Here is a 20701-nt window from a genome sequence, read left to right on the forward strand (position 1 = left end):
CTTCGGAATCCTCACAAAGAGGATTCGGAGAGGATCCTCGTTCCTTTAGCCATACATATCAGTCGAGCTATCATGTGAGGCCAACAACCACGAACCAAGGGCTTAGCCCATTCCCACCTGCCTTAGCGCCTCGATGAATTTGACATCAGGCTAACGTAACACGTTAAATATTTTTTCGACGTCGGATTTCTCCCCTTCTAACGACCTTCCTTCCAACTGAAGACGACCTAAGCTTTGGAAATTCAAATACGACGTCAAATTCATCCCCTTCCAAAGACCCATCAGACGAGTCGTTATTCTTTCCAACTGAAGACGACGAGCTGCTACACGATTCCTCATGCTTAAGAGGATGATCTTGAGCAAACTCTTTATTCTCTGAAGAGTAGTAGATGGGGATGCAAGGCTTCTGATGCGAGAGGCAGACCTTGAAGAAAACAATTTGAAGACCACTAGTATGCATTGGAATAATAGGTTGTGTATTTTAATGACATAGGAACTTGTTAAGTCATTTTTAGAGAGTTTCTTAGGAAGTTGTAGTATATTTATGTTCCCTTGTCTTGAGTTCCTTTAAATATTGATGTATCAAAGGCCTTTGGGTTAGACTTGAATGAATTAAAATATATTTTGCTTTGTGCAATTGAAGCAAGTAATTTCTTCTTCCTTAATCAAGCATTTGGCTTGGTCGTGTGAACAAATCCACGATTAGCAACATAAGCGAGCTCTGTTGCCCATAGTTGAGCGAATCCTAGGTTATCTATCTCCATCTCCTCGATACCCTTGGTTCTATCCTGCATTAGCGTCCTGTGGATGAATTGGGTGATTAAAATTTTTGTGGTTGGTTTGGTGTGGGAAAATAGAGGCGGGGGAGAAAATGATGGGCAGAGATGACGATGAGATAGAAATGGGAGGTTTCTAGAGAGGATTACTTTAAAAAAAATGAAGATTATATAATAATATTATAATATTTTTATTTTTATTTTTTACATAAATTTTTAATCTCGGTGATTTATTTTGAGTGGTTTTGTATAAAATCAATCAAAAGTTTGAATATTAACAATAGTTTCTGTTAATTATTATTTTTGAAAAAATGATATTATCTACACTAATGGAAAAGGTCAATTATTATTTTTGAACAAACGATATTATCTACACTAATGGAAAGGGTGTGGACTTAGTCTCACAATGAGTTAGCAATAATGTGGTTCAAATTCGCCTTTGGCGAGAATCGAACTTAAGACCTCTCACTTACAAGTGAAGAGGAATATCACTAGACCGTAGTACTAAGTGACAACAGTTATGTTAATTATAAAGAGATCAATCATGTATTGTGATACTTAAATGCATTTAAAAAAATAAAAATTACAAAATATGCCACTACAGCTAACATCCACTTCAACTGACACCCCTTTTATTTTGGAATAGGTTAAAACATATCCATACATTTCAACGCAGTGTCCATTTCTTGTTTCTATTTTTTACATTTGGATTCAGACGTTGCGTTACAATGTCCATTTTCTAATTAAGCATATTTGTCCATTTGCCCCCAGAACTTGTATAGACCTTTTAATTTCCCCTCTGAACTTTAATGTTAGCTGATTAACCCCCTAAACTTTTATAATTAGCCAATTTCTCCCTTGACCTTTAATTTTAGCCAACACCCCCCTGAACTTTTATAAATAGCCAATTTCCCTGCTAACACTAGATTTTGAAATTTTTATCCAAATTCCATCCATTTTGATCATGCGGACAGCGCATGACAAATGTATGGGGGGAAAAAGAATAGAAAATTAGATGGATGAAAATTGGATGACAAATTTAAAAATATAACGTTAGGGGGAAATTGGCTAATAAAATTTTAGGGGGTAATTAGCTAAATTTAAAGTTCAAAGGGAAATTGGCAGCTCTATACAAGTTTAGGGGGCAAACTGACAAATACTTCTTGTGGATATATATTTTCCATCACTTACACATCTCCTACGCTTTCCACCTTGCATGAATCTTTGGTCTTTTATTTGAATTCAGACACTTCAATGCAGTGTCCGTTTCCTGGTTCTACTCTTTACATATGGATTCAGCCTCTGTGTTGCAATGTCTATTTTCTAGTTTGTTTTTCCATCCCTCACATGCCTCATACACTTCACACCTTGCACAACTTTTTTTTTTTTTTTTTTTTTTTAACATTTGGATTCAGGCAACGCAATGCCATTTTCCTTATTCAGTTTTTACATTTGGATCCATATACTGCAACAAAATTTTCATTTCCTGGTTCTTTTTTTACATTTGGATTTAGACACTGCGTTGCATTGTGCGTTCCATGGTTTTTTTTTTCCATCATTCACACACCTCCTATGCTTCACACCTTGCACGACTCCTGTTTTTATCATTTGGATTTAGACACTCCTTTGCAGTGTTCATTTCCTGATTCTCTAGAAGCTTATGTACACTTGCAACCACTCCTTCCCGAACCCAATCGCTACCATCTGCTTTATGATCTCGTGAACTTCATTGATGGTTCTGGAAAGAATCGTGTCAACCATGATGTCATAGTTGTTGATCGACTAAGCCGTTGGCGAGGTATGAGCCACCTAGGACCTTTTGTTGTCTCCAAATATATGTATATTCAATTATTTGATTAACTGGGAAGGAGCCAGTCCAATAGAACAAAAATTTGAATACATCCGACCACAACTGAACCTTGCTAACTGACAAAGAGACGTGCAATGAGGAATGCAAAATTACAGATATAAAAAATATGTTCGCTTGGATATTGTATCTGCTAAACCGTTTAAATCTACATACATGAAGGCTCATTAAGTTTGAAGCAATGGCATTGGAATCTCAGAAGCAACAATTCCCATGACTCCAAAATTTGCAGATGAAACAAAGAAAATAACAGCTACTAGTGATGTTGCTAATTGCCTAATTAAATCTAAGAAGATTTAGGTTGCATGAAGAGAGTGAATAATATGTTGGAGGTAGAATTAGAGAGAAAGATGGAAAGAAGAGAAAAGAGAAGGACAGGAGAGAGTGGAGAGAGAGAATGGAGGAAAAGCCAAGTTAGAATAGGGGGTGTGATATTCACACACATTTTTATACTTCTCACATATCCTTCTAATTTTTGACCGTCGGATCGGATAAATCGAAGAAGATCAAGAGACATAAATCAACAAGGGACGTGTGAGAAGTAAAAAAAAGTATGTTATCCACACACCCCTAGAATAGACTAGATAAGGATGAGAAAGATGAGGAGATGAAGAAAGGAATAAAGTAAAGAGAGAATAGTATAATAACTATTTTGTAACTAGCTTAAACTTATGTGGTGTGCTTCATTGATCTATTCATAATTATTTTAAATATTTCATTGATTATGTCCAAAAAACGTTTGACCATTGATGTAACATCCCACATTGCCCAGGGAAGTGGATCATGTGATCCTTATATGTATATTCTCATCCCTACCTAGTACGAGGCCTTTTGGAAGCTCACTAGCTTCGGGTTCCATGGGAACTCTGAAGTTAAGCGAGTAGCGCGCGAGAGCACTTCGATGATGGGTGAGCCACTGAGAAATTTTCGTGTGAGTTCCCAGAAACAAAACCGTGAGAGCGTGGTCGGGGCCCAAAGCTGACAATATCGTGCTACAGCGGTGGAGCGGGCCCGGGATGTGGTGGACCCGGGGCCGGGATGTGACAATTTGGTATCAGAGCCTAACTCTGCCCGTGGTGTGCCGACGAGGACGTCGGGCCCCTAAGGGGGGTGGATTGTAACATTCCACATCACCCAAGGGAGTGGATCCTGTGATCCTTATATGTATATTCTTATCCCTATCTAGCACGAGGCCTTTTGGGAGCTCACTGGCTTTGGGTTCCATAGGAACTCTGAAGTTAAGCGAGTAGTGCGCGAGAGCATTCCCATGATGGGTGACCCACTGGGAAGTTCTCGTGTGAGTTCTCAGAAACAAAACTGTGAAGACGTGGCCGGGGCCCAAAGCGGACAATATAATGCTACAGTGGTAGAGTGGGCTGGGGATGTGGTGGACCCCGGGCCGGAATGTGACAATTGGTATATTTAGCTAAAAAACCTATTTATTTTTAGAGCTGAAGATACCATCGGGCGATTACTATTCACTAAGGTACTAATTTCCAATTGCCCAATTGCATGGACAATTATCTCCCCAAAGAGTGGACCTAAGAAAAAAAAAAAATTGGATAAATTTGCGGTGCTGCTTTATTAGTGAATTGAATTAAGATTGATTATGATAATGGACCAAAAAAATTTGGTCATCCGAGATAAATCAAACCGCGTGGTTGAGCAAATCATGATTGAAATGTACGTGTTTTGGAGTTGTTAATAATTAAGTTGAATCATCACTTAGTACTACGGTTTAGTGGTATTTCTCTTTATTAGTAAGTGAGGTGTTTTAGGTTCGATTTTCGTCAAATGCAAATTTTGAACCACATTATTACTAGTTTATTGTGAGGTTAAGTCCACCTCTCTCCTTAATGTGAATAAAATCGGTTGTTACAAAAAAAAAAAAAAAAATCAAGTAGAGCCACACCATTCATTCTTTTTTACTTTATAGGACTGAAATAATTGAAACACCTTTAAACCCAAACCAAACCAATCATTATTGTTCAATCTATTACAGTCTACATCAATGAAGCACGGATACTTTAGTTTGATAGCGTATCTCGTATTTGATACGTTATCAAGTGCGATAATTTTGTATACTCACCGGATACAAGTATTTGACTTTTAAGATATAGTTACACTTTCAAATGAGAAATTAAAGGAGAAAATTAATAGGAAATAAAAATTTACTTGAAAGTTGATGAATACAGAGAGCTTGCCTCTTTGATAAAAAAAAAAAAAAAAACAAACAAACAAAGAGCTTGCCTCTAATTGAGACAATGAATTAGAATGAACTTGAATATTTCGATGTTTTTGTGTTAAAATATGTCTAAAATTATATATTTTTATTGTCGTATTCATGACGTATTGTATTTTAGTTTTTAAAGTTTTTAAAGATTATGGTTTTTATGTGAGAAATTTTTTTCTGAATTGATTGAGACTATACATGCATAAACTGGATGCATACTAGTGTGCGATTTGTTTATTTTAAAATGTGAATATGCACTATCATTGCAATACCTTCAACTGATCCCCAAGTGGGGGAATCAAGTTTTCGAATGTGAGAATAAGTATAAGAGTATTTAAGTTGGCTAGATTTGAATTATAATTCTTATGATGTTTAAAATCGTTTTTTATTTGATAAGGTTGTTGGTGAAATTGTAATATAATCCTTCATAGTGTTGCTTATAGATTTTTTTTAAAGATTTTTATTTAAGCAATTGGTTGAGGGATGATCATGTTATTTATTATGTTTGATGAATAAGATGGTTGGAACTTGTATTGTTTGTTAATAATGAGTTTGGTATAGATAAGCGAGAGCAAACAATTTTGGCTTTGTTTTGCCGGTTGGTTTATGTCCCTGTTGAAGTTATATATATATATATATATATAATTTTTTTTTTTTTTTAACAACAAGGCATAACCCCGAAAGAAAAAAAAGATCACATAAGAATATCATGAGGCTACGAGACTCCGTCTATATTTGCAACTAGCAACCAATGACAAGAAAGAGAAGCTTGCTCAAAAAAGACTGGATCCAAATTGCATGACAACCCAAAGCGAGCCAAATCATCAGTAACAAAATTCTTTTCACGATAGATATGACGAATTTAACAAGACCACCTTTAATGCACAAGGGCACGATAATTCAGTACTAAACTTCCCAGATGGTGATTATTCACTTTTGTATTTGGAACCAATTGAACTGCAAGAGTAAAATCTAATTTTACCATAATTCATTTTGATGCTTAAGAATCAAATTGGGATTCGATTAAGCAATTGTTTAAATTATTACTTTATTACTCATTATGTTAGAGTAATGTGAAAGTTAGTAGAATTTGTTATTAACTGAAGCTTAACATTATCGTTGTTTAAGTTTACAATGCTAAATATTTTGGTCGGCATTATTACAATCAATTGCCGCATCTTTAGGGCCATACCAAGTTGGGGCATTTTATTGTGGGATTTATCATAAATTTTGAATGCTTCAATATAAACATTGCATATCGTTGAACTTCAAATACGAATGCTCTCGATCGTGGAAGATAAATTAAACATTTGGATGTGTCAAACATTTTTGATTAGGCAAAGGAATATTATGCAAGGTAAGAGTACTTCTGAATATCCAATTAATGTATATATATTGAAAATTGTTGTTGCCGTTTCAAAAATCTAATTATGCATTCTTTATAAGATATTTTTCTTTTTAAATTTAAAAAGTTTGTAAAGCACAATTAAATTCTTAAAGTGTCAATATTAGTTCCATTTTGACCATTTCATATAAATCCCTCCTACATGCGAACTTGTGCGATCAAAGTGCCTATGGAACTGGCCTCCTCTTTAGCAGCCTCCACAAATCGATCCTGTTATGAAATTCAAATCCTCGTTAGAGATATTCTAATCCATAATGCAAGCTAGTAATAGTATATAGACACACAAATTTGATAACATAACTAATACACACTCTCTTATTGTATTATACATGGGATTCAATTGTATTAGAGAGTCTATGCAGTTTTGTACTACATCTTCGAATATAATAAATGAAGTAGGATTCTCTCTCTCCCCTTCTATTTCTATCATCTTCCCTACCTTTCTTTCACACTTTGTTTTTTGTTTTATTGTCTATAAATAAAAAATTAAAAAAATCAATATAAGTTGTTGACATGGTTTAATCGTAACTGTTCAAATAAAAGAAAATAAAGGAGGAGAGAGATTAGAATGGAAGAAAACCTCCTCCATAATAAATAGCATACATGTGTAGCTATCATGCGTCCGACCGTTCTCTTGCTCGACTCTTGAAGCTCCCCTGCAAGTAGAAGCTCGTCCAATATAAAGTAGGCCTGCAAATATACATGCCACCTAACTTCCATTAAAATTTTAAAAATACATAAATATTGAAAGGAATATACTATATACTAGTTACTATCGTGCAATGGAGAAGAATATAATACACAGAAAATAATGATACCTTGTGGAAGTTAAAAATCAAGTCCAATTCACAAACCTATTTACACAAGAAAGCAGATCTTATATAACAATTGCAAGAGGGATTAAAATTGAAGAATTAATGAAAGCTCACTACTTACGCTGCCGAAATAGCGATCGAGTATCTCAACGTAATGGTGAATTATTTCAAGAATTTCCAATTCGTTGTCATCCTCATCAACACACATGCAGAAATAGAGGCTCGCGTATCTGAACACAATAATAAACCACTAATTAAACATCAATTGTTATGCATCTTCAACGTATGAACCGTGAGTAGCCAGTTTTTGTACCTTTACCTTTTGTAAACAACTTTGAATCCCCTCCACTCCACAAAGTTGCACAACTTGGGACCCCGATTCAGTATTATGCCACTCAGTTCCCGCATTACCTTTTTTTTTTTTTTTTTTTTAATAGGAGAAAAAGTTAATTACAAATTTATCGTGCAATCACAAAATGAACGAATTAGAATCTTTCTTACTGATTCATTGCATTCTGAGTTTAAATTCTTCTTCATTTTGTTAGTGTATGTTAGTGTAAAATACCGTTTATAATCGAAAGTGGAGGATTGAAAACTTATTACCTTAGATCGTTCCTTCTGGGGATAGGTTGAAAACCATTTGGTCAGCCTCACTTTTCCTTGTCGGCTAACAAGAATCACGAAATGAATCTGCATATGCATGCATGCCATCATGCGCCAACAAACAATATTAATTTCATTGCAATTATTAATACCCAAAGCTCTACATCTGATCATGCGCAGCGTACCAATGAAATTTTTTGAGATGTTGATTCAATTAACATAAATGAAGATAGAAATTACCATTATTGCAGATGAAATTGAGCTATTGATGCTTTTGGATGATTGGATATCTTCTTAATTATTACAATTTTAAATTCTTGAATAAAATATACGAGAGAGATGTCATCTCATTTTTAAACTCACTCGGAGTAACGCAACAAAAGGAGTGGTCGTTGTGCTACAAATTTGGGTTCAAAGACAACCCATTCAACGGAACATGGTTACACCACCACTTGGCACTTGTCTTTCTACCAAAGTAAAAGGATTAGAGGATTTTTGGTTTATTTTTTAAATACTGGATTAGAGGTATTTTATTTGAACCCTGCGAATGATTTACACTAATTAATCATAATTTCCAAATGGACGGACTCATGGGTTTTCAAATTCGCAGTGGCAAGCGCCTGTTGAAAAACCGCTTGAGACCTAAAAATCCCTCCTGTAAATACAGTGAAAGAAAAACAAATTTTTAGCGTCACATATTACAAAATTTGTGTTTAGTTTTTTTTATTTTCTTTTTGTGTTCAATTTAAATCCTTGATGTTTTTGTTTTAACAGAGAGACAGCATAATTCACCATTCCAATTAACTTCTTCTTTCAAGTCAACCGGAGGAACCACAACTCCCTCCCTCGTCCCCAGTTCCCAGCCATCTGAGGAAGGCGACATTCTTTCGAGGGTTGGAGATGGTACGTTCCTGGTTTTTGCACAAAATCCAGAAAGCTAGCTATCCATGACATAACAACCATTCCTGGTTAACTTACATTTGGAACAAAGCAATTCAGTTGAATATTTTCTACTTTAATTTCATCAGTCCAACTCTGCCTGTACAGATGATTAACACTTGCCCTTTATTTGGCTCCTATGACAAAGAAACACAACTTCGAGTTGAATAATTACAAAGTTATTTATACATTGGTTACATCCTCATGGACCACGTACCGAAAGGTTGAACTCTGAGGTAGCCAATGTATGTAATTGTCAAGCTTTCCTTGCATGCAGCTTCTGATAGCTTTCTTTTGAGTATCCGAAAGACAATCATTTATTTCCTCCAAGAGGCCTACAGTACCCAGCGACATGTCTTTTGCATAGTAGTCAAGTATTTTAGGGAGGAAAACTTTTGTCTCCTTGCATGAGACACCAGCTCGAATGAAATCTGTTTGAGCAAGTTTCAGATCCTGAAATACGCTCTTCGCTGTGTATGCTCGAACCTACATCCAGTAAAGTGGCACCGTTTCAGACAAAGCTAGAAACAGGTAAACTAAAAATAGTTATAGAAAGAAGAAATTGTTACCGCTGGGTCAGAGTATGCCCCTGAACATAGAGCAAAATGGACTAGAGGCTCAGGGTATTCTAATGCGTATACATGTCTAATGCTCCCCGCCTTCAACTTCTTTCCTGAATGAAACAATGTTTGTCGCCACTGCATTCACATAGTATGAAGAAAGGCTTTACAATGAGCACAACATATAATACTAATATAAAAGGTATGCAATGAACATTGTGAATGCTGGGTATGCATCAAATTAGCTTCAAATGATGGTTGCTCAGCATACTATGAGCCATTTTGCACATACTCTGAGGTTAACATTATGACGGTTAGTCCACATATTCTGAGTTTCTAGGCATCAAATTAGAGTCAGATGATGCAGAATACGCAGCACAGCTGAGTTTCTTGGGCCATTGTTCACAATGGCATTGCAGAAGAACGCCTAATATTCCTAAAGCTCATAGGCCTAATCTTGTCACAAAATTACATGGTTGGCTTGCAGGATATGTAGAGTCCTAAAGACCATACGAGGTTTAATAAGGTATAAGAGAAAAGTACACATACCGGTGCTGAGCGGTGTGCTCGGATTCCTAAGATGGAGGTCTGAATGATATACGCATTTATGCTATGTCCACCTATATTATACGCTGCCTGAAAATAGGATTGTAAAGGACACAAGTGTCCATATGGGTGAGTTCCAAATAACATTTAAACAATAGTCTATAGGATGCACTTTTACGTACATTTAAAATTGAACTACTTTTCGCACGATTATGAGTTCCATATGCCAGGTATGCCTGCAAAGATTATGTCATAAACCCCATTAGACATGCATTTACTTCTATGACAAATATCTTTTGGCAATATTCATCCGTTTGCAATTTCTCTGAAAGAGTTAAAAAAATACAAATGATTTTCTTAACGTATTATACATCAATGTCTTAGAAAAGTAATCATACTGTTACTGGAACATCCCATATTTCCATAATCATAAGCATATAGAACAAATAACTTTCAGAGTAAAGTTTTGACTATGAACCTAAAGTTTTACTGTGAAGAGAAAGAAAGATCGTAAAGGATTAAAAATTATGGTTTAGAAGCCATACATGCATCACCAAGGCATTGTGAATGTTAATCCAGAACACAAGCTTCTGCTCACGTTTCATCTTCAGGACGTCAACCTTCTCTAGACTTCGAACCAATGACCTATATAGAGCATTCAAGCATGTCAAACTCAAAAAAATCTCACATATCTACGGAATTTTTGAAATATCAACCAGAAAAAGGGTAAGACACATGATATAATCATGTAGTTAACAGATGTAGTTTTACCAAGGGGGAAAATAAAATCTAAACTTATATTTATCAGATTGATGTTCAATGTGCATAACCTGAAATTTTGCAGCATCATAGCAGCACAATTGAAGCTGTCTTCATCTAAACATATCTTTGAAACTTTGGTCATTGTAGCACAAGGTCCACTTTTTTCTTTCAACCCTTGAGGATGCATTGTAGCTTCCTCATTGCAATGTGGACTCCAACTATCACAAGGATTCTTAGAAGAAAATATACTTGAGGAGGATAAGGATGAAGTAGGAGAAGCTGACAGGCGTGCATGGTTTTGGGGATTGGCGAGTTTGCAGTATATAGAAGAGATGCATCTCACAATATCTTCAGAAAGTCTATCCGGAGTATTAAGGGTACTATCATTAAGAGAATCACCAAGATGATCCGCTAGGCTGCGATGACGAGAATTAGCAATTTTGCTGTCCTACAAATGCATAAACTCTAGTTATAGACAAATCATAGCTCGAATTGCTTTCTCTAGAAACTGAGCAGAAAATAAAAGTCGGCACAATATTGTAAAAACCCCTTTAGCCCTGCAATGAGGAATTTTAATGTTAATAAACAAATTCATTTAGTTATTCACCTTTTTAGATGGTGCTTTTATGCCAGTCGCACTACTTTGATTATCTGAGCTAGCCTGGCGATATGCGGGGGAAGTTTGATCATGATAGGTCAATTCATCTCTGTGCATTTGCAGCTCCAATTTGGAACGTCCTGTTTTAAATTGTAAATGGCTTTCTGGAGTACCTGGCAAAGAACATCCTTGAAAAGCTGTTCGATACAGTGAAAGAAGATGACGCTCTAAATGCATAATTTCAAGCTCAAGTGTGTCAATCTCCTCCTTCAGCTCTGTACAAGACTGTTGTAGAGCCCAAATGCCAAATTAAAAATTGAAACAAACTAAAGCAATTTTTTTTTCAATAATTAAAAAAAAAAAGGTGAGGTATTACCGAATGTAAGAAAATCTAAAAGGTGTGTGGAAGAGTTTTTGGGAATGGGGGGATAGTAAGAATCACTACAGTGAAACTACTAAAGTGAATGGTAGAATACAAGAAACAAACCTTTGGTGTTGGAGATGCAAGGGAAGCAAAAGAGTTGATGGAACTAGAACCCAGCGCCTTGTCAGAATCCCAGCAAAGGGAAGCCTGATCACGCGAAATCCTATCCAACTGTGCAGTCTGTGTCAAAAGATAGATACAAAGCATGTGTGAATGTTGGTCTAGACTAGAGGATGAGATCAACCATGAATACCTAGTTAGCTAGTGTGTATATTGAGCGATATATACAATCTTCAAGTCTCTTCAATATCCTCAACATGTTATGCTGAATCCATAGAATTCGACGACGAAATCGAGAAATAAAGCTTCAACTCATGAAATTAAGTGGTAAATTCCAAATTTATTGGCCGAAATTGAAACAAATTTAGAATGAACGAACAAATGAATGAATAATGGATGGTGGATCAGGAGCAATGCTGATGCATCAGGTGAAAGAAAATGAGAGAGAAAAACTAGCGGGAATTAACAAATTAAGATTTGTAATGTAAGACTTACAACAGGGTTAAACAAGGAGAGGAGTCCATTAATCTCGTCAGAAGTAGCGCTGCAATTTAACCAGGCCAACATTCATCATTCATTAATATCAGAAAAGAAAAGAACGAGTTGCTCATTAATCTCAATCCAATCTTGCAAAATTAAATTAATTTAAATTTAATTAAATTTACCTCTTCATATCATATGGGATGGGAGGAACAAGTTCTCTGTCTCCCTCTCTTAATGCAGATACACTATCGCACTCCTCCTCCTCCTCCTCCTCCTCCTCCTACCACCACAGTAACAATATCAGAGAGGCAATTAGCATTTGAGAAACAAAAACAAGACAACAAATTAAGGAGCGAGACAATTAATTAAATAAATGTAGAATGGTTCATTTACCTAGTATAGTCTAGTCTAGTCGGCTTTTGTCTGTCTGTCAAGTGCTGGACACTTCAAACTCAAGAAAGTAAGCAAGCACCTGTATTTCCAGAAATATATGTATTCATATGTATATAAAGAGAGAGAGAGAGAGAGAGAGATATATATATATATATATATATATATATATATATATGAAGAAGAAGAAGAAACGAAAAAAGGGGTCAAGAAGCTGACATTGCACGAGAGATGAATCATGAGATGCGTAGAGAGGAGCAGAGAAGAGTAGACAACTAAACCTTCAACTCCTCCACGGGGTGAGGATAAAATTGATTATAAAATAATGAGTCAATTAACTTATTAATTAATTAACTAGAAATAGATGATGCAATGAAATGAAGGCAGATGATCCACCACAAGATATGGCGGGGGTTGGGATCTAGCTCATAAGTCAGTCAAGTAAACAAATACATTAATAGCTAATTAATTAATATGAAATGAGACGTGGGACCCTGGACAGCCCACGCAGGCAGGCAGATGAGAGAGACCGGAGGAGGAGGGCATTCCAAAACAGCAGACAATAATGAATCATGATTCCTTTTCTTGGTCTCACATACCAATATTATGATTCACGATCAACTCTCTAAAAGATAATGATTAACACTAATTAAGTATGCTAATAACAAAACAAAACAGAAAATAACAAAACAGAAAATAAAGGTGAAAAGAAGACCGACACAATTAAGTACTAGTTATGATGATTGATTTAGGTGGAGCATCAGTCCATCGTCGTATGTTGCTCTTATTAAACTCTCGCAGTTCGCATGCTCATTTCTCATTCCATTACTTCACCAATTGTTCCAATCCTATCAAATGCATTCTAATTTCGAGTCAAACCACCTTAATTATTGTATAAATCGGATGACATCCTTCTTACCATTTCTTAAAGGAACATTATTCATCTTAGCAACTGTGATCATATAGAATTGTCTCCCTATTGGAGAAGGAAAAAAAATGATTTTTTTTGGTCAATTATGTTATAGAATTAGTGGGTGAATGCATTCAAAAGAATGCCCAAAGACTTAGTAATAGTGAGTAATAGTGTTTGATACTTTCAAAAGTATCATCATTGTATTTTGATGATTGTAGTTACGTGAGTCGCTCTATAAATAGAGCACTTCATCTGTTATCAAATGCACTGCAAAAGAAAGCAAGAAAAATAATATCAGTATCCATCCCTCTCTTTATCTACCATCCTTTTTTGTGTTATAGCTACTAAAGTCATAGTGTGATATTTTTCACCTGCTTCGCTCCTGTTCTTAGAAAGGTTATCTCTCTAACTTTTGTCTATTTATAACATGTTATCAGCACGACTCTCTAACCTTAAATAGTTCACATCTCCCTTCACCGTAGAAAGAAGAAAAAAAAAAATGCTTCCTTTAAGGTTTTTCCTGTTTTTCTTCTTCTTCTGCTTCATCTGCGTGATGCACCCTCACGATGAATTGCTAGTACCATGCCTGCTTCTCGTTCTAAATTTAACAGTTACTTATATCTTTGATTTCTTGTTTGGTGTAGTTCCTCGTTTCTAACCCAGTGTTTATTTATGTTAATTTTACTGTAATCAAAGATGGTGTGGTATAATCGCCCATCTTGAACTGCAAATTTAATTTTCTTTGCGATCAAAGATGGTGCAGTACAATCGCCCATCTTGAGCTACAAATTTAATTTTACTACAATTTTAGGTGGTGTAGTATAATCATCCACCTTGCTTTACATATTTAAATCGATTATATCTTGCTCTACATATTACAATTTTTCTGCTGTTCAAGTGGTGCGGAATAATCGCCCATCCTATGCTTGTTTCGATGAGAATGGTGCGGTACAGTCGCCCTTCTCATTAATCATGAAAATCTCGAGCCTGAAGTTTCGAGTGCTTAGCATTTTTGGCCTGAAGATCAAAATGAAAAATTTGTAAGAACTAGAAGTTCTAACACTATATTCCTCTAGGAATACATATTATTACAAGTTCTTACGCATCTCATTTTTCTTTTAGAAAGAAAAGAAAATGGCGAACTTGGCAAAACTTGATTTTGCTGCCCTGGACATTACTGGGAAGAATTACCTTACCTGGGTACTGGATACCAAGATCCATTTGGAAGCAGGGAATCTTGAAAATACCATTAGGGAAGAAAACAACTCATCCTCTGAAGATCGGGCGAATACCATGTCTTTATTCGTCGCCATCTTGATGAGGGACTAAAAAACGAGTACTTAACAGTTGAAGATCCGTTAGCTCTCTAGAAGGCATTGAGAAACAAATACAATCACCATGCAACGATGAATCTTCCAAGGGCTCGCTATGCATGGACTCACCTAAGGATCCAGGATTTCAAGTCAGTGGCTGAGTACAATTCTGCGTTGTTCAGAATTACCTCTCAGATGAAGCTCTATGGGGATACCATTACCGAGGAAGATATGCTGGAAAAGACTTTCAACACATTTCATGCCTCTAATGTGCTCCTGCAGCAACAGTATAGAGCGCGATGCTTCACTGAATACAACCAGCTGATATTTGTGCTCTTGGTAGTTGAACAAAGCAATGAGATCCTGATGAAAAATCATCAGTCCCGACCTACTGGATCTGCACCATTCCCAGAAGTGAATGTTGCTTCCCTCGAAGTGAACACCACATCCTCTGGTGGCGATAATCATAAACGAGGACGTGGCCATAAGCTAGGCTGGTGGAACAGGAAAGGCAAGAATCATGGTGGTTAGTTTCACAACCAGATTCCAAGGAAAAATTCAGGCCTGAGCTTTAAAAATGGAAATTGCCACAAAGGCAAAGCTCGTATAAACAATGCTCCTAGAAACTCTGATGGAGCCTGTCATAGATGTGGTGGCGATGGGCATTGGGCGCGTACCTATCATACCCCAAAACATCTGATGGATCTATATCAAGCCTCACTCAAGGAGAAGAGTGTCAAGACTAATTTCCTCGACCAGGCTAGACTAATGGATATACCTGATCCAATGTCTGACTTATCAGGACAGTTGAACACAACTCACCTAGATGTCTCAGACTTCATTGTGGAAAGGGGGAATGAAGTGTATCAGTCTGATTGAATCATTTATATTTGATGTACTTTTATTATTCTGAACTTGTAGTTTAAAAACTCGCATTTCAATAAAAGAGGCATTTAACTTTCTAAGTTGTTTTTAACCGTGATCCCTTTTACTTAAAAAGTATGGATAAAAGCTATGGTTATTCTCAAAACATGAGAAATGGCAGAGATATTTGTGTTGCAAACAGCGCAACCACATATACAATACTTCGTGATCGAAAGTATTTCTCAAGCTTGATGCTTACAAAAGTAAGGGTAACAACAATATTAGGTCAATCAGATGTAATTGAAGGCTCAGGGAAAGCCCAGATTATGTTACCAAATGGAACAATATTGTCCATATAGAATGCATGGTATGCTACTCGATCTACTCGAAATTTGTTAAGTTTCAAAGACGTACGTTTAAATGGATACCACATTGAAACGAAAAGTGCAGAAAATGTGGAGTATTTATACATTACCTCCAATGACACCCAGAAGCGTATATCGGAGAAGTTGCGTGGTTTGTCGAGTGGATTGTATTATACATACATAAGGACAATTGAATCATATGATGTCATGAACCAGAAGTTCTTTGATTCAAAAGATTACATGCTTTGGCATGACCGTTTGGGTCATCCAGGATCCACCATGATACGTATGATCATTACCAGCTCTAATGGACATCCATTATTGAGCAGAGACATTGCTATCTCAAATGATAACCATTGCAAGGCTTTTTCTCAAGGGAAATTAGTAATTAGACGATCACAACTAAAGGTTGATGCTGAATCCCCATCATTTTTGCAAAGAATTCAAAGGGATATTTATGGATATATTCAACCATCTTGTGGACCATTTCAATATTTTATGGTTTTGGTTGATGGATTTACCCGATGGTCACATGTTTGTCTTTTATCTACTCGGAATGTAGCTTTTGCGAGACTTCTTGCTCAGATAATCAAGTTGCGAACACATTTCCCAGATTATCCCATTAAGTCAATTCGACTCGATAACACTGGTGAATTTACGTCTCAAACCTTTGATGATTACTGCATGACATTGGGCATTGATGTTGAACACCATGTTCCTCATGTCCATACTCAAAATGGTTTAGCAGAAGCATTGATCAAGCGGCTTCAGTTAATAGCTCGCACTCTGCTCATGAAAACAAAATTGTCAGTTTCTGCATAGGGACATGCCATCTTACATGCTGCATCATTTATTCGATTGAGACCTATAGCCAACCACTAATACTCTTCACTACAACTCGTGTTTGAACATCAGCCAAACATTTCACATTTATGAGTTTTTGGTTGTGCTGTTTATGTGCCTATTGCACAGCCGCAACGCACTAAAATGGGACCTCAGCGTAGATTGGGAATTTATGTGAGTTTTGATTCATCATCTATCATTATATATTTGGAACCCCTGACAGGTGATATGTTTACAGCTCGTTTTGCTAATTGTCACTTTGATGAGACAGTCTTCCCGTCGTTAGGGGGAGAAAAGACCGTTCCAGAAGAACAGTAAGAGCTGACATGGGTTGTACCTACCTTGTCTCATTTTGATTCACGTAACACTCAATGTGAAAATGAAGTGAAAATGATCGTTCATCTTCCAAGTATTGCCAATCAAATGCCAGATGCATTTAATGATGCTATGAAAGTGACAAAATCACATATACTAACTGCAAATGCACCTGTAAGAATTGATATCCTTGTTTGACAAAATAAAGTGGTAGCAAATGATTCATCTGGTGCACGCCTGAAGCGTGGTAAACCTCCAGGTTCAAAAGATTCAGCCTCTCGAAAGAGAAAGACAAGGGCACATCTGAATCCAAATGAAATCATTCAGGAAAAGAAAATGAATGAAAAATCTGCAATTCATGATTCTGTACTTCCAGAAAAAGAAAATGTCATTGATGAGACACATGTCTCTGAAGAGACAGCAGTACATGAAAGCAAAGAAATCTCCATAAATTATGCATGTACAAATGAATTGTGGGATCAGAATGAAATAATCATCGATGATATGTTTGCATTCACGTAACCACTGAAATCATATTAAGTGATGATATTGAGCCTCGCTCTGTTGATGAATGCAAACAGAGACAAGATTGGCCTAAGTGAAAAGATGCAATCCAGGCAAAATTAAATTCCTTGGAAAGGCAGAGTGTTTTTGGACCGGTAGTCTAAACTCTGCCTGATGTAAATCATGTGGGTTACAAATGGGTATTCACAAGAAAACGCAATGAGAAAAATAAGATTGCAAGATACAAAGCACGACTCGTTGCATAAGGCTTTTCACAAAGACCTAGAATTGATTATAAGGAGACATATTCTCTTATAATGGACGCAATTATGTTCCGTTACTTAATAAGTTTAGTGGTTTCAGAAAAGCTTGACATGTGACTTATGGATGTCATCACTATGTATTTATATGGAGAATTAGATACTGACATATACATGGTCCCAAAAGGACTTAAGTTGCTTGAAACAACTAACAAACCACGAGGTATGCTCTCGATCAAATTAAGACGATCATTGTATGGGCTGAAACAATCTGGACGAATGTGGTATAATCGTCTCAGTGAATATTTGATCAAAGAAGGATATATCAACAATGTCATTTACCCTTGTGTGTTTATTAAGAAATCCAATTATGGATTTGCTCTAATGGCAGTATATGTTGATGATATGAACCTAGTTGGAACTCTTGGAAAGCTCAATAAAACTGCTGAATATCTAAAAAGCGAATTTGAAATGAAAGACCTCGGGAAAACAAAATATTGTCTTGGCCTGCAGATCAAGCATTGTGCTAATGGAATTTTGGTCCACTAATCAGCTTACATTGAAAAAATCCTAAAGCGATTTGGCATGGACAAGGCTTATCCACTAAGAATGCCAATGGTCGTTTGTTCTTTGGACATTAAGAAAGATCCATTCCATCCAAAAGAAGATGATGAAATGGTCCTTGGTCCAGAAGTACTATATCTGAGTGCAATAGATGCTTTATTGTACTTAGCGCAATGTACTATACCAGATATAGCTTTTTCAGTTAACTTGTTAGTAAGGTATAGCTCTGCTCCAACAATGCGTCATTGGAAAGGAGTCAAAGATGTTTTGTGATACCTTCGTGGGACAACAGACATGAGTCTCTTCTACTCAGGAAAATCCACAAATGACCAGATCCTTGCTGGATATACAGATGAAGGTTTCCTTTCTAATTCGCATAAAGCCCGCTCACAAACTGGATATGTGTTCACTAATGGAGATACAGCAATCGCACGGCGCTCAACAAAGCAAACATTAGTTGCTACATCTTCAAATCACTCATAAATACTTGCTTTACATGAAGCAAGTTGTGAATGTTCCTGGTTAAGATCAATGATCCATCATATCTGGAATTCATGTGGTCTACCTTTGAAGACAGACAATTCAACTGTCATCCATGAAGATAATGCTGTTGGAAATGTGCCCTAAAACCAATCATATGATGATACTTTATGGACATTTCACATGTTAAACTAATCTAGTTTAATGTAAAGGGCAAAGATTATTGTTTGAGCCGTCTCATATAAATGTTATATGCTTAAACGATAAGTCCAAGGAATATGTGATTGGAAGAATGCGATCTAAAGAAGTTAGATTCATGAGACCATTCTTTCGTTGACACATCCTAAACGTTCCTGATCATAGGATTGTCAATTGGGCATTAACAGTCCGTTAAGATCAGTACGTGTTATGTCTTCTCTCAGGGAGAGTGACTAGTCTCGAGTCATTGGTGTGTGTGACATCAAGACAAGTATGTAGGTGCTCAATAGAGAATGAGTTCACTGAACACGATCAACGAAGAGTTCTCATATTCATGTCACATGAGAACTCATGGTTGGGATAATGCAAATTAGTCTTTTGACCTAAGGCATCACAGTTGTCTTGTGGTTAGGTCCTTAATCTTTGATTATGTCAAAGTCACTCCATCAGGAGGGTGTCCACGGCATCGTTGGGGTTAAGCCACTTAGCCATGGAGACAAGTGAATGCGCAACAAGGGATCTCTAACCTTCAAACTGTTTGAGGGAGAATATTCTATGATATGATTTAGAATCTCTGGCCAGAGTATGAATGAGATTTAGGAATGCGTTCCAAATCACATTCAAGGTAATCATATAAGCACAAGACTCACATTGGATAGTAGACATGAATAAACTATCAAACCAAACAATGTGGTCAAGAGTATTGTATTAGAGAAAGACCGTATTGCATTTGTAATCCTAAAACTGAATAGGTTCTCCACCTCTTCTGATTAGCTTGGGTAACCATGACATGCTGCTAGGCGTCAACCATGGTTTGTGGAAGCCCTAAAAGTGTATTATCACTAACGGGAGAATTGAAAGTAAGTTTCAATTCACAATCGATTTGAAAGAGTTTGAATCGCCCGCTGCCTCGCTAAAAGGAACCTAATGGATCGTACACCGTGTAAGGTAGAGATTGAAGATTCAACGGAGATGAGTAAGAATAATTAAATGGTTTAATTATTTATGGCAAGGATTAATTAATATGATTATTAATCAAACGAATAAGTTCGTTAAAAGACCACGGGATAGTTTTGGACCTTAAGGCCCAATGGGCTTCGAACGTCAAGTCCATTGACTTAAGTTGTGTGACAACTTAATGAATAATGATTCACAAAGGCCTAAATAGCCCAATAAATCCCATGTTAAAGAATGAGTGGTTTTGGACTTATTTACAAGTTTGCCACTCAAATGAATTAAGGAATAAGTATGACTTTATAGCCAAAATTCATTAAGGGTAATTTTTGGGGAAAGGATGAGAACACAAGCTCTCCTTTCTCTCTAAAATTTCAGCCACCTTGGAGGGATCATCTAGCAATCAAACTCCTCCAAGGTCACTCATTTCTTCTACAATATGCCTTGGTGTGGAGACTTAGAGGTTTTCAATTTTGGGAACTTGGAGAAACCTTTTCATCCATCCAAATCCATGGATCTAAGATGCAAGGAATGAAGGCCCTCTCTTTGGGTGATTAGCCTTTGCTTATGCAAAGAGGAATCTACAAAGGTATTGATTTCTCAACTCACTTTGTTTTGAGTTGAGTCTTGGTTCACCTATCTACTAGGCTTTGAAGTTCATGGGTTA

The 20701-nt window shown here is 36.5% G+C and overlaps 3 protein-coding genes across 5 annotated transcripts; 1 reads left to right on the top strand and 2 right to left on the bottom strand.

Moving 5' to 3' along the window:
• Positions 1–6240: 6240 nt before the first annotated feature.
• Positions 6241–8026, bottom strand: LOC137711229 (AP-1 complex subunit sigma-1-like). The gene is made up of 7 exons (XM_088695154.1): positions 7940–8026; positions 7700–7786; positions 7416–7507; positions 7218–7326; positions 7100–7135; positions 6885–6971; positions 6241–6491 (listed from the first exon to the last, which is right to left on the bottom strand). Exons 1-7 carry the CDS (start codon positions 7940–7942, stop codon positions 6420–6422), a joined length of 486 nt encoding a protein of 161 aa, XP_088551280.1. The 5' UTR covers positions 7943–8026; the 3' UTR covers positions 6241–6419.
• Positions 8027–8693: 667 nt separating this feature from the next.
• On the bottom strand, positions 8694–12904 carry LOC137711367 (uncharacterized). Of its 3 annotated transcripts, none has more exons than XM_088696135.1 (12): positions 12681–12904; positions 12465–12543; positions 12254–12351; positions 12084–12132; positions 11592–11708; positions 11114–11389; positions 10575–10954; positions 10290–10389; positions 9927–9980; positions 9748–9834; positions 9208–9336; positions 8694–9124 (listed from the first exon to the last, which is right to left on the bottom strand). In XM_088696135.1, exons 3-12 carry the CDS (start codon positions 12259–12261, stop codon positions 8822–8824), a joined length of 1503 nt encoding a protein of 500 aa, XP_088552261.1. In that variant the 5' UTR covers positions 12262–12351; positions 12465–12543; positions 12681–12904; the 3' UTR covers positions 8694–8821. The 3 variants fall into 3 exon arrangements, with proteins under 3 accessions (XP_088552261.1, XP_068306698.1, XP_088552262.1); XM_068450597.2 differs by having other exon boundaries at positions 12254–12348; positions 12681–12832; XM_088696136.1 differs by lacking the exon at positions 9927–9980 and having other exon boundaries at positions 12681–12832.
• A 1876-nt stretch (positions 12905–14780) lies between these two features.
• Positions 14781–15566, top strand: LOC137711228 (uncharacterized). Its single transcript, XM_088695228.1, has 2 exons — positions 14781–15026; positions 15231–15566. The coding sequence occupies exons 1-2, from the start codon at positions 14781–14783 to the stop codon at positions 15564–15566; spliced, it is 582 nt and encodes a 193-aa protein (XP_088551354.1).
• Positions 15567–20701: the final 5135 nt, after the last annotated feature.

This window comes from Pyrus communis, chromosome 6 (assembly GCF_041283825.1).
Source record: "Pyrus communis isolate YQ-2024b chromosome 6, ASM4128382v1, whole genome shotgun sequence".
NCBI classification, from domain to species: Eukaryota; Viridiplantae; Streptophyta; class Magnoliopsida; order Rosales; family Rosaceae; genus Pyrus; species Pyrus communis.

Excerpts from the sequence above, each read along its gene's own strand:
- LOC137711229 (XM_088695154.1), bottom strand. Across the intron at positions 7,508-7,699 it reads CCCAGAAGGAACGATCTAAG|GTAATGCGGGAACTGAGTGG; the intron begins GTAATAAGTTTT and ends AAAAAAAAAAAG. Across the intron at positions 6,972-7,099 it reads TGATTTTTAACTTCCACAAG|GCCTACTTTATATTGGACGA; the intron begins GTATCATTATTT and ends GTATATTTGCAG.
- LOC137711367 (XM_088696135.1), bottom strand. Across the intron at positions 11,709-12,083 it reads TCTCCTTGTTTAACCCTGTT|ACTGCACAGTTGGATAGGAT; the intron begins GTAAGTCTTACA and ends CTTTTGACACAG. Across the intron at positions 11,390-11,591 it reads TTGCATCTCCAACACCAAAG|TCTTGTACAGAGCTGAAGGA; the intron begins GTTTGTTTCTTG and ends GCTCTACAACAG.
- LOC137711228 (XM_088695228.1), top strand. The coding sequence starts at position 14,781 with ATGAATCTTCCAAGGGCTCGCTATGCATGGACTCACCTAAGGATCCAG. Across the intron at positions 15,027-15,230 it reads AGCTGATATTTGTGCTCTTG|ATTCCAAGGAAAAATTCAGG; the intron begins GTAGTTGAACAA and ends TTTCACAACCAG.